Here is a 14,869-nt window from a genome sequence, read left to right as displayed (position 1 = left end):
ATGAGAATGCACATACACCCTTCTTGGATATCACTGTTAATCAATGCTCTCCTCTTAGTTCGGGATTTTGAACTAAGAGTAAAAAGTCTATAGTTGAGTTTTGATTTTGACCACTATTGCGTAGAGATATATTTCGGGTATACATGATAGTCGTATTTCCAAATTAACATTACACTTCAACGCTATCAAGCTTAATGCAATGGTGCGGTTGGAGAACATCTCAAAGAACATTGATGTTAGAATACACTGTCTATGGCAAGACTTCATGTCTAATATTGTAAGACGGATATGTATTATGGTCTTAGGTGAGGTTAGCTACTGAGTTTACAGAAGGACTTGGTATATGTTCCAAAAACAATCACAAAAATATCAACGTAGATGCAAGGAGCGTAGCAATGGAAGAAAAATCCAAATAGGGCAGTGTAAAAAAAATCAAAACATGAATGCGAAACTCAGGAGGGTCGTGATAATGGGCGTAGATCAGAGCGGCGTGTATGTTTGAGTAATCAAAACAACAAAGGCTAATGATATTGAGGGTTAAACAAGCCGAGCCGATGCCACTGGGAGCGTGGATGCAAGGTGATGTCAAAATTCGATAACATCATCCGGTAAGACTATAAGTGGAATTGGATGTTGGTGGCCGTGAGGCAGGTGACCTGCTTCAAGTCCTTGTTGTACACATCAGCGAGGACTGAGTATGAGCCCTGAAGAGAAAAGATTAGCCATCGCTTCTGTACATAGTCATCAGGAAGAACATACAGGAGGAATCTGCTTGGGCAGCTCGACCTCCTTGGTCAGCACCATCTTGCCCTTCTCCAGAGGACAGGCCAGATCCACATTTTTGAGTTCATCGCAGAGGTCGACAGTCTGTGAGATCAAGGTAATGAGACCCCACTTCACTTCGAGGTTCACCACAGCGCCCTTCTCAATCCGGTCCAGCAAAGTACCTTCGGCGGAGATGGTCAACTTCTGGCCCCTATCAAGATCAATATACCAGTTAGTAAATCTCTCCAGAAGAAGGGCGTTCTTGAGGGGCAACATACGCTTGAGGCGGGTTGGGTGTCAGGTCCACCGACTTGATTTCGAGGCGGTAGTTAGCCGGGTCGGCACAGTAGTTCAGCGGGTTATCTCCCTCAACAGGGAACTTGGGGTCATCGGTCTTCAGCGAGATTTGCGAGGGATCGAAGAGAGAGAAAGCGGCCGCACTGGCAAGAGGAGCCGTCAGGGCCAAGAGGCCGGCCGATAAGAACTTCATGGCGAGTGTATCCCGGTCAAAAGAAGTCTGGTGTAGTAGGTAGGTTAATGCAGAATATGCGATGGAAAATTCTCATACAGAGCACCGTGCAAGTTCAAAGACGAAACTTGGAGTTCAGCAAGTTGGGGTGAGGAGAAGAGATGTCACTTGATGACGCCTCCACACGTGACATGAGAAGATCTATGCCTGTTTCAGTCGCACTCCTGGTTCGACTCCTCGTACCTTGCATGGCGGCTGAGTATCATTCCAAGGTTGGATTTGGCTCGCCCTGCTCATATCTCGTGTTTGGAACTTTGAAGCATACAGCCTTCCAGACAAAGAGCGTTGAATTCCCATGTGGAGAGCCTGTTTGACCCACTACTCCATCCTTATCAGTGTGATCGCCGGCATATCAACACCCAACTGAGCCTTGGTTTCTTCCTCACCCGTTTTTCTACCCATCTAGAACAAGATATATCAATTAAGGTAGTCGCTGTCGGTAAAATACTGAGAGCAAGAAAGCAACGACACTTGGCGAACGTTATATTCTTTCCGAGTAACCAAGTGTATTATCGCAAGACAGCCTTCTCGCAATGCAGTACGGTAGGTAATTTAGTACTAACTTATAGCCTCTCGACACATAGATTCAATAAATTACCGGTGGTCGTGAGATCCAGTGCTTTATACGACGTAACATATTATTCAACTACGCAATTAAAGTGATCAATCATGGACCATAGCAAGCATCTCATGCCGAAGTTTCATGGGAAGATAATCTTACTCAATAGGCGACAGCATAAATTGTACATGACAGGTGAACTTCGCGACTGATTTACTTTTTACCACATGGAACCGGGCCGTGAAGTATTCAAAACCAAGACATGGCGCAAATTAAGCATGGATGCCACTGTTGGCAACACTACTATCAAGCCGATAAAATCAGAGACAGAGCCACTTGATCCCAGCACCTCCCCCATGTCTTAATCATACTCAGAAACTTCATAATAGTTATCATCATCAAAAATCTCCCTTAGAAGAAGTATCCTTACCAAACACGTCGTAATCACCGAGATCGTGACCATCTTCTCAACCGCCAAATGCGATGCCCTGTATGGCGGAAATAACTATCGCACCCCGCCAGACACGACTAGTAAGTCAAATAAAGATAGCAGGAATTACCAAGTATGTTTCGCTCATTGTCAGAAGATTATGCTGGCTACAAAACCCCGCAACAATCAGCAGCGGTGTGGCGGGGAAGGAAACAAGCACTGAGGCTCAGCCGCTGTAAGCGGATCAAGGCAGCCCAACCTTGGATGGGAGCCGGGGCATTCAAGATTGCAGCTGAAGGGCCCGGAAAACCTGGCTGCAGGGGTATATGTCCAACAGACTAATCTCACGTGAATCGTGAACTGGACGCGCCGGGGTTTCCGGTCACTGCGCTAACAGCCTGCCGGCGAGTCCGGCGAGTGTCTTACCTGCGGCCAGTAGTTGGCTATGCATCACCCGGCTGACTTGAGCGTGAGCGCAGCTCTAACGTCATACCGTCGGGGATGGGTTAGGAGTGTGAGCAAAATGCTGACACGGGTGTGAATCGCGTGGGCCGGCGCGACCACTATGCAGGTCGCTCGGTTCGACTTGAGGGCTATAATCTTCAGCGTTAAGGAAGAATTGAAGCATCGGGGGGTTGGGCTCTACATATAGCCACGTCTGAGTTCTGTTGAAGAATGATACTGTTTCACCAACTATTCAAAGCTCGATATCGATAATCTGTTGAATACTCCCTCCCCGCCAGGGTTGATTGAAACTGGACTAAGCCATATCTATGAACTCTTATTAGGCTGTTTTGATCGATTGGTCTGTGAAAGAGGGTCCAACACTGGGAAGTCAGCCACCCCCTGGGATCTCGGCGGGAATTGGTGCAACTTGTGCATGCCCAAAGTGGAGGCAGTCCCTGGATATCTTCCGAATACCCCGATGCACTCCTTATCTGTCCGATTGGGTTAGATCAACAGAATCGATCGCTTCTTGAAGCTAGAATCGGCAAAAAATACCGTTTCCGGATGCTTGTTGTATCGCTTTCTCGTATCCATGAACAAGCCTTCAGCCACGGGTGTGCTAGTCATTCGCAGTAAGCCGCCACATAGATTCCGTGTCATGCTTATGTATTTAATGCCGCGCATTGAGAGTTTGATGAAGACTGAGTGACTTCTCTGCAAAAGCTTCAAAGCTAAATCAGATCATGGCTGCTATAAAATCATTTCTCGTGGCACATTCCCTCTTCTGGTCCCTAGTCTCCGCTGATGCATCAAACCTGAATCCCGATGGCAAGGGCTGTGTCGACCCAAGTGGCTATCTCAAATGTTACGAAAACAATGTGAACACACTTACGACATGCATGACTGATGCTAAGAATAATTGCGAGGGGGATGTATACTCAACATGTGTCTTGGCCTGTGGAAATGCTCAATTGGCTGCGAATATTGGCTGTTGGTTGACCAGTTGCTGGAATGAGGTTGGATATACCCTCCTTATCCCTGAAATTCCCTCGCTAATATGAACTGACTGTAGGTTTACTCATGCGCATACCAAGAAACAGCCCTACAATACCTCAATGGCGCAGATCGAACCCAAGGAACCCAGATTCCTTACTATCCCGCACCAGATAATGCGCCTGGTGGATGTGGTGAGAACTCTTAGCTCCAGTTGCAGGTCAATATAGTATCAGTCCACCTACTAACAGCCGGGTCAAACACAGTATGCAATTTAGGTCATATCTGGGGGAACTTCACCGAAACCTACGCCCTCAATGCGCCTTGCGAAAATTATGTCTCGGATGGTTCTGTTTCCGAAACAGCTAGCTGCCAGTGTTGCTGGGATTCATCCTTCTTGTCTGAGTAAGTGATGATGACCTAGTCATGCATCTATACATATCGATTGATTTAATAATTCGGTCGTAGATTCATCGAATGGTGTCCTAACAATGATCTCTCCGCCGTGGCTATCGACACAATGGTGGAAACCTTCCAGCTTGGTTACAACGAGTCAGCCTCTGACCAGTGCTCCATTCTTTCTGATCCTAGCCAATGTGTTTCATCTTTCACATTGGACACCGGCGCATCTACGTGGTACAACCCAGGCCAACTTCCCTCCGGCTTTCCTGGAACTGCACCTCTCTCAGATACCACTGATGCCGGAAGCATTACCAGTGCTCCTGATCCGTATACGTTCTCGATCTTCCCAAGCTATATCACCGTTATTACCCCGGCTCCATATAACAAGAAGAAGGTCGAGACTACAGCCTCGGGAACCACTACCGGAACTGCTACCGGAACTACTACGGCAAAGAGTACTTCTTCACCCAGCACAGGAGCTGCAAAGAAACTTATTTCGCCTGTCAGTGCCGACTTTAGTATCTGGGGCCTAGCCATGTACACGGTTGTCTGCGCTCTCATTGGTGCAGCGTTAATCGTATAGAGAGTTTCAGGTTACGTTCACTTCGAGTTAATATTAAGAGCTGGTTGTTTACTAGTTATTTCACCGAGATAATTCAAGAATTCCAATTCGTCGAGTATTTATATTCTCGTACAGTAGGTCAAAGTTCTACACGACGCAGTATGTATGTGCAATAGCGAAGGGTGGTGACGTAGCCTTCTCGGGCAATGCGGAGTGCTGATCACCATTCCGGAACTTCCTCCATCCCCCATCCACTGCCCATTTGATTCTCTTACATTAAGTCTAAAATGTCAGCCATACCATCTCCCGCGTCGCGACCAGTTGTCGCCATTGCCGGAGCCACAGGTCATCTTGGCAAAAATATTGCTACGGCGTTGCTTTCTACACTGTTCCGTGATCAATTCTCCGAGGTCATCCTCTTGTCGCGCAATGGCTCATCTCCGACTTTTCCAGGCCTGGATGCCAGATTTTTAGTTCGAAAGTACGACGAGAACAATCTGGCAGAGGCTCTCGAGGGCGTCCAAGTCCTCGTCAATGCAGTTGGGCCTTCAGGACACTCGTTCAAGGAAAAGATTGTCGAGGCCATACCGCAGACAGATGTTCAGCTTTACTTTCCCTCGGAGTTCGGGGTTGATCACTACCTTCATGACTTCGTGCACTCGGAGTGGGATCAGAAAAAGAAACACTTTCACCTGACCCAGCAATTACTTTCTCCCAAGATAAGGGTCTGTCGGGTCTTCTGTGGCCTCTTCTTGGATGACAGCATTGGGCCATGGTTTGGATTTAATACAGTAAATGGAAAGTATGAAAGTGTCGGCTCATCCGATACTGGGATTTCCTTCACATCCCTCGAGGATGTCGGGAAGACCGTTGCTTCGCTGGCAAGCCTACCTGCCGAAAGTGTCCCAAAGACCCTTCATATTGGGGGTGATACTCACTCTTTTTCCGAGATTGCGAGCATCATGGAAGCGGCAGGTGCAGGGCGCATTGAAGTGACTGAAACTCCTCTTCAAAAGTACAAGGCAGAGACAACTCGTACAACTTCCTGGGATCCCGCGAATTATTTACGGTTTTTGATGGGGGAAGGAAAAATCAATCACACTGTTGGTCATCTAGGCTGTGACAACGAGCTGGTGAATCCGAAGCAAGAGCTGTGGCAGTGGCGAAAGCTAACTGACTTGGCCAAAGAAACCAAGGGGCAGCCATGGAAGGATCTCCCGTGGCCACCACAGTAGGGAACTTTGAAACTTGAATCTCATTGTGGCTATGCCAATATGGGCACATTGTGATCTGACTAGTGTTTGATACTGGTGCGCATTATTACTGTACAGGTATTATACTTGTCTTTAGACCGAATTTTGTGGTGATTTTAGTCAGGATATGTTATCCACGATGATAAATCAAGTTAAATAGGTCAAATATCACAAAGCTTATAGCTTGACAATGCGGCGTGGATCTATCTTCTCCGCCAATTTACGCCTGAGGATCTTCCCTGAAGGGTTGCGCGGAACCTGTTCAATAAAGATGACGCCGCCACGTAACTGTTTGTGAGCAGCTAGGTTGCTTTTAACATGCTCTTTGACTTGTTCTTCTGTTATGAGGGTTTGTCCTGACTTACGGACAACGAAAGCACGTGGAATTTCATTACCTGGAATAGCAGGATCCGCGATGCCAATGACTGCGGCGTCCAGGATTTGGTCATGTCCGATTAGAAAGGTTTCGATCTCAGCAGGAGCTACCTGTAGGCCCTTGTATTTGATTAACTCCTGGAAACAAGTTAGAACACAACACCACAAAAAAGTATGAGGAAGCTTGTTATAGAATGAACGACCAACCTTCTTACGATCAACAATATAAAACTTTCCACTCCTGCGTTCACCAATATCCCCGGTGCGGAACCACCCGTCCGCAGTAAAGGAGTTTGCAGTCGCTTCAGGGTTATCCCAGTACCCCATGGTCAAATTAGGTCCCTTAACTAGGATTTCACCGCGATCACCGTCCGGGGCATCCAGTTCGTCATCATCAACGATCTTTATACGCGTATTTGGCAACAATGTGCCAATACTCCCAGTGTGATCCTGGCGATCCCAGGGCAGCCAAGTAACAGCCCCTGTTGTTTCAGTCAACCCCCACGCCTGGCTGACTTTGCATTTCAGTTTTGACTCGGCCAGTTTCTGCAGTTCCGGACCCATTGGCGCAGCGCCTGACTGGGCGTGTAGGAGGCTATGGAACTCGACTGTGACCGACGGAGATTTTGCAATCTGCAAGTAGATCGATGGGACTGTTGTGATGAAAGTTGGCCGGTGAATCTTCGACGCATGGACAAATTCCTCGAAACGGAACTTGGGCATCCAAAATACTATTCCACCCGACATAGTGCCGTTGATGAAATAACCCTGCAGTCCGGAAATGTGAGCAACTGGAAGATGCGCGATCGTGCGATATTCAAACTCTTGTTGTGTGCGACTGAGGTATGTCCCAATAGCTGCCTGGGTTATAACGGCTTCTGCTACAAAGTTGCTATGCGAGAGGCATACGCCTTTGGGAATACCAGTGGTACCGCTGGAGTAAAGCAAAGCGATCACTCTAGACTTCAGAATTCTGTGATCGGTGATTCGCTCCCAAGGAAGCTCTCTTGTTTCAGTAAGGTGGTTGCAACTGCTGTCCGTTGCAGGGCTTAGGCTTCGACTGAGTCCCATACGACTAAGAATCAAGACCCTTTCCGGGGATAGATTGGCCTTCTTTGCTGCCTCTAGAGCACTGCCGGCCATGTCTTCGGTGGCTATTATCAGATGGCTTTTACTTGACTGGATTTGCCAGGCTAGCTCTGCCACTGTCAACGCCGTTGATGCAGCGGAATAGATACCACCCGCTCCGATGACTGAAAAGAACAATGTTGGATTCAGAAGATTGTTGGAGCAGATAAAAGTCACCACGTCTTTGCCGGCACCGGTTTTACCAATGCCCAGATGAGTGCGCAGCACATAAGCCAGGCGACGGACAAGCGTGACCGATTGTAATTTGGTGAGAGAGTTGGCCTCGTTGCCAGACTCTGCATGGATTACCGTATCATCCTTTGCCCAGCAAAATTGGGACTCTGCTGACATTAACAGATATTTCGTGGCCTCGAAACTTTCCAGACTCACCAAATAAGAGTGTGAGGAGGTCTAGCGACGGTATGTCGCAGTCGAGCTCGGGATTGAAATGCATGACGAGAAAGAAGCTGAGTTTTGCGACAAAGAAGTATCGCAGAAAAATTAATTCTTGTCTTGATCAATGTGAGTCTCTATTCATACCTCTTTCCTTGAAATACGATATCCAATAGCCCCAGCTGAGAGTCTTATAATGGTGACCAAGCCTCGGTTCTCCGCCTCGAACAAGAAGCACACCGATCATACCCTGCACGGTCCGCTGGACAAGAGTCCCGAAAAAATGGACAACAATGTCCATTGATAATTTCAATGGATGACAGACGCTCTATTCTAGACCGAGGCTGAGATTATGTCCCTAGTGTGTAGACCACGGCTGCTGCATCGGCACTCTTGTATAGAATATGAATATTAAAAGGAGAGTAATATCCTCACTAGATCCATCAATAAGTCCAAACATATTTCTCACTTACTAAAACCATTGCAATACCATGGCTCTCATCAGCACTCCAGTGACTCAGATGCTTCGCATTGACCATCCTGTTCTGCTTGCGGGGATGGGCCACACTGCCGGCTCTGACCTAGTTGCTGCCGTCTCAAACGCGGGGGGCCTGGGTGTCCTCGGTGGCTTGGGTTATACGCCAAAGATGCTCCGCGACGCCATTCAGGAGGTAAAAGCTAAGCTACGAAACCCGGATCTACCCTTTGGTGTGGATCTTTTGCTTCCCCAGGTCGGGGGCTCAGCGCGGAAGACCAACAAAGATTACACCAAGGGCGCACTTAATCAGTTGATTGACGTGATCATTGATGAGAAAGCGGCGCTTTTTGTTTCGGCCGTAGGGATTCCTCCCAAAGAAGTGGTTGATCGGCTTCATGAAGCTGGTATACTCTATATGGTATGTATGGAGGTCCCTTTAGTTATTTGTCAATAGGTATTGAATTGAAAGCTAAAATATTGATGGTCCAACAAAGAATATGGTCGGCCACCCAAAGGTAAATTGAACTAGTCAAACCCATCCTGAGAGCAACTCGCTGATCATTCGCGTAGCACGTCCATAAAGCCTGCGAAGCAGGTGCTGACCTTGTCTGCGCCCAAGGTGGCGAGGCAGGGGGCCATACGGGCGAAATTCCGACTAGTGTGCTGATTCCTGCATGCGCAGATGCTTGCCAACAATATCAGTCTCCTCTAGCAGGAGGGGTTGTCCAGCTCGTTGCAGCGGGTGGCATCTTCGACGGCCGAGGAATTGCTGCTGCACTGATGATGGGTGCTAGCGCGGTGTGGGTTGGCACACGTTTCGTTGCGGCCCGTGAGTCTGCTGCTCCCAAGCTGGGGAAGAAAGCGTAAGTGAATTTGAGAGTGAAGATAATGATTGTCTTTCGACTAAGCCAATTATTCGGCAGTATTATCGACGCTGGCTTTCAAGATACTATGAGAAGCACGTTATGGACGGGTCGTCCGCTAAGGGCTCTTGCAACGCCATTTATCCGGGACTGGGAACTCAACCGTCGCAGTGAAATCGAGAAACTCCAGGGGCAAGGGTTGATCGTGTTGGACTATGAGCTGGATAGACTGGAAAGAGAAGGTAAGCTGACAGATGAGATCGAGGACCTCACTACACAAAGGTACGTTAATAATGACGAGAGGTTGTATACAATTATTGAACTTAATACAGGCCAATGGGCTGCGGGGCTGCAATGGTCACCCAGGAGGATCAGTCAGCCAAAGAGATTGTGCTGGAGATGGTGGTTGAGGCCTTTCAGCTGTTGAGAGGAGCACAGAAATATGTGCAGGCAAAAATTTGATTGACCTGGCATGCAATGGCCGTCTTGCTGCTGACAAGGGGATATTGTTGATATTAAATTCCACGAATATCATACTGTATTCCCTTTACACGTTATTATTCAAGTGACGTTAAGCAAATCATACAACACACACACTAAAATGCTCTGTATTGGTCCGTAAATTTCGCTCAATGTATGGAAGCCTGTCTGTCCATGGTACCTTGACTCAAACTGTTCAGGATTATTGAAATATGCCGATACAACTCTTGATATTCAATCTTGTGTCTTGAGAAAGTTGATAATGTTACCAGGGCAAATCTGTTATAACGCTAGTTTATGAAAATGTCCCTTTCTTTTCTTCAAGTTATGCAGAATGAAAGCCGAATAGCGATAGACAGCCATAATGAGGTTCGGTCTTGCATGTCACTGCGAACCAAAAAGAAATCTGACCAGCAGCCACATATTGTCAAATGCATTGCCAGCGAAAGGAACAGTTAACTCAGAAGAGACTCAAAAGAGTCCCCAAAGCGTGTCCAGAAATAGTGGCACTAAATTGATCCGAGGTCTTCCTACTTTGTCCAGATTTTAGCTTACCCCCTTGCAAGCTCACTGTGGGGTAAATTCGTTGCCCTATACCGAGGTCTATCAGGACCAAAACGTTCAAAAAATAAAAACAAGAAATAAAAAACAACAACAACTTTATGCATAAATTCAATCAAGATCCTATTATTGCATCCCAGACTCAAACGATGACAGCCCAAAAGATACCAGTAATTATCGGTGTGGGTGAAATCAAGAATGCCTCTCGGTTGAAAGAAGATGCGATTGAACCTTTACATTTGATGCTCAGTGCAATCAAAAGATCGGCTCATGATGCGACCAATTTTCGCACGGCTGAACTTATTGCATCTCTTGATAGTGTGAGCGTTGTGGCTAGCTCGACGTGGCCGTACAAAGATCTTCCAGAATTGCTTTCTGAGAACTTAGGAGTGAAACCCTCATTCAAGGCTTACAGTGATTTGAAAGGAAGTGCACCCGTTCAATTGATTGATGATACAGCTCGGATGATTGCAAAAGGCGACATAGAGGTCGGGGTTGTAGTAGGAGGAGAAGCAATGGCATCATGTATGTGGCCTTGGAGAGAAATGCCTGAAAGATTACTTTGAAAAGTTGCGTGTGACTGACCGTACGATCAACAGTGAAAACATTCATTAAAACCAACTCATATCCTCCGCCATGGACAAGGCCAAAAACAAATGACGTATACTATGCCAACAACGTCGACATGCTGTCTGGTATGTCTGTTCCAATCAATGAAACAGAGCTAAATATTCACTTTCATAGGAATTGGAGAAGTGCACAAGGTTGGAGTCCCGATGCATGTCTACGCTATGTATGAAAATGCACGACGAGCCCATAAAGGACAGACGCCAGTCAGCAATCTTCAGGAATCCGCCTCGCTATACGGAACATACGCCAGAATTGCATCAAAGCATCCAGCATCGTGGAACTTCGATAAGCCGCCCGAAACAGCAGAGACAATTGGAAGAATAACAAAACGAAACCGAATGATATGTTTTCCGTGTTCGTGCCCATGCAGTAGAGAGAGAAAATGCACTGACCACGAATGCGCTAGATCCGCTTCTAATGAACGCCTTTAATGACGTAAACATTGCCGGAGCTTGCATTCTGACATCGACTGACCTCGCTGGGCGCATGGGTATTTCCCGTGACAAATGGATCTTTCCGCTAGGAGGTGGGAGAGGGAACGATACTGAAGATTGTGAGGCCGGCACATCTATTCTGTATATTTCCGTGCAATCTACTGACCAGTTTATAGTTTGGAATCGATCCAACTATCACTCCAGCCCTGCAATTGCTACTGCTTTGGAAGAGTGTTTGAGTTCATCAGGACTGCGCAAAGAGGATATTGATTTGTTCGATTTTTACTCGTAAGTTGCACGCTCATGATGGCCAGTTAGGAAACTCGCAATTGGTCAATTTAATGCTTATACTGGCAGATGCTTCCCAATTGTTCCAAAACTGGCTTGCGACCACCTGGGAATCCCGTATAGCAACCCCCCAAAGCCAATCACTCTTTTGGGAGGTCTCACATCTTTTGGTGGCGCGGGTGCAAATTATTCTATGCATGTAAGAGCAAAGTCCCATCCAGCTTGTCCTAGTATCTATGGAATGACTGATTATCCTTTGCTGGTTCCAGGCGGTGGCTGAGATGGTCCGTCGACTTCGAAAGTTGCAGGGTCGCCATGAGCCCTCACATGGGCTCATTCTCGCCAATGGTGGTGTGTTGACGACAGAGAATGCAATATGCCTCTCTACCCAGCCTGACAAGTCCCATACGCCATATCCACTGGAAGACAAGACTCCGATGCAAGTCGTCGTGTCCCCAATCAGCTTGGGGACAGTGGAAGAAGAAGCAGTGGTCGAAGTGCGTATTCCTGGTTCTTCAAATCACCGAATTTGCTTACTGAAGAGAAACAGACATATACCGTTGAGTACGATCGCCATAACCGACCCCTCATAGGCCATGTTGTGTGTAGGTTGAAGAGTAACGGTGCTCGTGTAATTGCGAATCACGCCGATGCCACGACATTGGAGCAGCTGGCCAGCTGGACAGAAGAACCGATTCGACGAAGTGGATTCCTCAGGCCATCTCTTGTCAAAGTAGAGCAGAACCTATTCAGCTTTCGACGAGATAACAGGCTGTAGTGTTGAAGAATTAACAGATATCTAGAGTGGCTACCATCAAACTTTGAGTGCGTTGTCAACTACTTCAGAGACCTTATTTGTTCGTCATTTCACATGCAAAGCAGTTTTGGAATTCGAGATTTGGGCACTTCGTATAAAAGTGCTGACTGGGAAGTAGACAATTTCTGGCAATAAGGTTTCATTAAACAAACAACGCTCTAGATGCGGAGTGATCAGAAGAAGAAGAAGAAGGCTGGGCGGAGTACGCAGAATAAGCAGAAGAAAGCAAATTTCCGGCTGAGAATGAAAGTAAGTAATCAGAAAATTCTGGAACTAAAGAGATGTCAGTAAAGGATTAGGGTCATCTCGTTTTCCTCAACTTCACAGTAGTAGTCTGCACATGTGACAAATCATTAAGTATGCAGAAGAGATAGTAAAAGCTCCAGGCCTCTCACGCTGACATATGCTTTTATTTGACAGAATTAAGAAACCAAATCACCGATTCAAAGCTGATTAATCACCATAGTGTGCTAGGTGTCCGATTTGCAACAGATGCCTTCTGCCACGGGAGAGAAATATCAGATATTGATAGCCAAAGGTCATCACAGACCGCATGTTCGACCGCAGCGGTCATATGAGCCGCTAGATCGGAGGATTCCTTCAATTTTCGCAGCACTTTCCAGCACTTGTGAAGTGAGCGAATGCTAAAGCGTGTATTTTCTGGCGTCCGAGCAATATCGGGTTGTCGGTGATAGGCCAAAACAAATATTAGAAGTGCCGAGGTTGGACAAGGCAGCTGCTCGGATAGCTCCAAACTGTCCACTTCGTCCAAAACATCAGTAATGTCCAGGAGACATTTTTCGGCCACGAGTGATCGAGAAATCTGTCCAAAAACAGCGTGATCTTTATCCAAAATTTCCAGGTCATTGCAGCATGCCCCATACAGTGAACCTAGATAAAGGAGTTGAAGCCAGGTTTGGTGCAAATAGATGCTTCGCTCACAATCTGTCGGGGCAAGACTCGCTGGACACTGGGTTTTTACTGTATCAGGTAGCCGAGACTGCCATCGTTGAAGATCTTCTACCTCGACTTGGGTTGATTTTGCCCCCAAGTACAGTTCGCTGTCTGCTTTGTCTTCTCCGCGAACCAGCCTCTGTACTCGATTCAAGATGCTCGAAAATCGAGATAATTGACAAAGTCTTGCCTTTTCGATGAAGACTTGAGCATACGTCTTCTGATAATCAACGTTGCGCAATACCTCGCAATCGTCCACAACAGCTCTTAGCTCGGGGGGAAAGAGCATTATTTCAAAGTCGCTGAGCGCGATCATAGAAACATTGAAAAGTTTCCGGTCTTGACGATCCTCCTGCATACGTATCGCGGAAAGCAAACTTTCCACAGTAAGTCGAGTATGATTGTGCACACACCACCAGGTGCGTTTGCGCATTTTTTGCTCCGAAACTGTGAGGGAAGAAGAATCGGGAGTGCGGTGGAGTCCAATAGATATTGCTAGCGATAAACAGACGCCTATCCAATGTGGCGCACCCTTTTCCGCATGAGGTAGATCATTCCAATAGATGATAAGAAGCAGGGCTTGCACCGCTGCGAGAGGGTCATCTTCGCAATTAAGCTCGAAGACCACCTACCAAGATCATTAGTCTCGGGGGGAACGGCTACACAACTTATGAATATAGACTCGTACGCACCTTCACGCGTCGAAACAAAACTTCGCGGGCTGCCTTCCGCGACACATACCCCTCGTCCTGAATGTGTGATATATCAACAAACGCGGAAGCAGCAAACATTACTGCATGAAACAAAAGCAGGCTAATGCGGTCTTTGCCATCGTTCGCAGCGATCGCTCGCAGAAACCTTGGCAGATCCAACGCTGGAACCTGCGGGTGTACCCACAGTATATAACTTCTCAAAAGCTGTTTTCGAAAGGGAGCAGTGGGAAGGCATAAAGCTCCTTTACTCTCAAGGTAGTCCATATCACTCGCTTCCAGGCGAGCCGGAAGCTCGGATACATATCGTGGGGCATTGAGCGAGGGCGGGCGATCGGGTGGCTTAGGGCCGAGAAGCTGATTCATGATCGACACATAGTTTTCCAATGAAGTGTTCGCTAGAACATCCGTAGTGGTTTGACCTCGAGGCAATTGCTCTTTTTCGGTCTGACGAATCTGTGATTCAAATAACCCCTCTTCATTAATGACGAGGTATGTTGGTAAGAAATCGCTCACAACTAGGAACGCATGGCGCATTTCAGTTCACTTACCATCACAATAGACCCTCGACGGCACTCTCTTTTTCGTTGGGATTCTATTTGTCCTATTTTTTAGCTAAAATTTGTATGCTAGAGGGGGGATCGTGGCAATTGAAGATACTACTCACTCTTCACTAGCGACGCCGTCGCAACGAGTCTTCGATCGGCGGCAATTGGAACATGGAATGCCCCGCACGCCTATGTAGCATCGTTCCCGTTGAGCGACACAGTGCGAACAGGCGCCCGACTCGATTGTTCGCGATCGTTTAGGTGCGTGGC

The 14,869-nt window shown here is 47.2% G+C and overlaps 7 protein-coding genes across 7 annotated transcripts; 4 read left to right on the top strand and 3 right to left on the bottom strand.

Moving 5' to 3' along the window:
* Positions 1 to 614: 614 nt before the first annotated feature.
* On the bottom strand, positions 615 to 1,255 carry N7511_007759 (ML domain-containing protein; the record flags this gene model as incomplete). The annotated part of the gene is made up of 3 exons (XM_057130136.1): positions 615 to 704; positions 760 to 976; positions 1,044 to 1,255. 3 exons carry the CDS (start codon positions 1,253 to 1,255, stop codon positions 615 to 617), a joined length of 519 nt encoding a protein of 172 aa, XP_056981919.1.
* Positions 1,256 to 4,243: 2,988 nt separating this feature from the next.
* On the top strand, positions 4,244 to 4,708 carry N7511_007758 (uncharacterized protein; the record flags this gene model as incomplete). The annotated part of the gene is made up of 1 exon (XM_057130135.1): positions 4,244 to 4,708. The coding sequence occupies one exon, from the start codon at positions 4,244 to 4,246 to the stop codon at positions 4,706 to 4,708; it is 465 nt and encodes a 154-aa protein (XP_056981918.1).
* Positions 4,709 to 4,974: 266 nt separating this feature from the next.
* Positions 4,975 to 5,922, top strand: N7511_007757 (isoflavone reductase family protein; the record flags this gene model as incomplete). Its single annotated transcript, XM_057130134.1, has 1 exon — positions 4,975 to 5,922. One exon carries the CDS (start codon positions 4,975 to 4,977, stop codon positions 5,920 to 5,922), a length of 948 nt encoding a protein of 315 aa, XP_056981917.1.
* Positions 5,923 to 6,117: 195 nt separating this feature from the next.
* Positions 6,118 to 7,897, bottom strand: N7511_007756 (uncharacterized protein; the record flags this gene model as incomplete). Its single annotated transcript, XM_057130133.1, has 3 exons — positions 6,118 to 6,453; positions 6,523 to 7,784; positions 7,834 to 7,897. The coding sequence occupies 3 exons, from the start codon at positions 7,895 to 7,897 to the stop codon at positions 6,118 to 6,120; spliced, it is 1,662 nt and encodes a 553-aa protein (XP_056981916.1).
* A 430-nt stretch (positions 7,898 to 8,327) lies between these two features.
* N7511_007755 (NAD(P)H-dependent flavin oxidoreductase) lies at positions 8,328 to 9,639 on the top strand (the record flags this gene model as incomplete). Its single annotated transcript, XM_057130132.1, has 5 exons — positions 8,328 to 8,732; positions 8,809 to 8,829; positions 8,885 to 9,177; positions 9,238 to 9,459; positions 9,510 to 9,639. 5 exons carry the CDS (start codon positions 8,328 to 8,330, stop codon positions 9,637 to 9,639), a joined length of 1,071 nt encoding a protein of 356 aa, XP_056981915.1.
* A 728-nt stretch (positions 9,640 to 10,367) lies between these two features.
* On the top strand, positions 10,368 to 12,348 carry N7511_007754 (uncharacterized protein; the record flags this gene model as incomplete). The annotated part of the gene is made up of 8 exons (XM_057130131.1): positions 10,368 to 10,743; positions 10,818 to 10,913; positions 10,963 to 11,202; positions 11,255 to 11,401; positions 11,459 to 11,570; positions 11,640 to 11,769; positions 11,840 to 12,067; positions 12,121 to 12,348. 8 exons carry the CDS (start codon positions 10,368 to 10,370, stop codon positions 12,346 to 12,348), a joined length of 1,557 nt encoding a protein of 518 aa, XP_056981914.1.
* Positions 12,349 to 12,844: 496 nt separating this feature from the next.
* On the bottom strand, positions 12,845 to 14,567 carry N7511_007753 (transcription factor domain-containing protein; the record flags this gene model as incomplete). The annotated part of the gene is made up of 2 exons (XM_057130130.1): positions 12,845 to 13,969; positions 14,034 to 14,567. Coding segments are annotated over 2 exons (1,659 nt in total), but the record flags the coding sequence as incomplete, so codon positions are not given.
* Positions 14,568 to 14,869: the final 302 nt, after the last annotated feature.

The sequence above is a fragment of the Penicillium nucicola genome (assembly GCF_028828085.1).
Source record: "Penicillium nucicola strain IBT 29836 chromosome Unknown utg000008l, whole genome shotgun sequence".
Taxonomy (NCBI): domain Eukaryota; kingdom Fungi; phylum Ascomycota; class Eurotiomycetes; order Eurotiales; family Aspergillaceae; genus Penicillium; species Penicillium nucicola.
The sequence above is the reverse complement of the archived record's forward strand: the minus strand, read 5'-3'. Positions and strand labels throughout refer to the sequence as shown.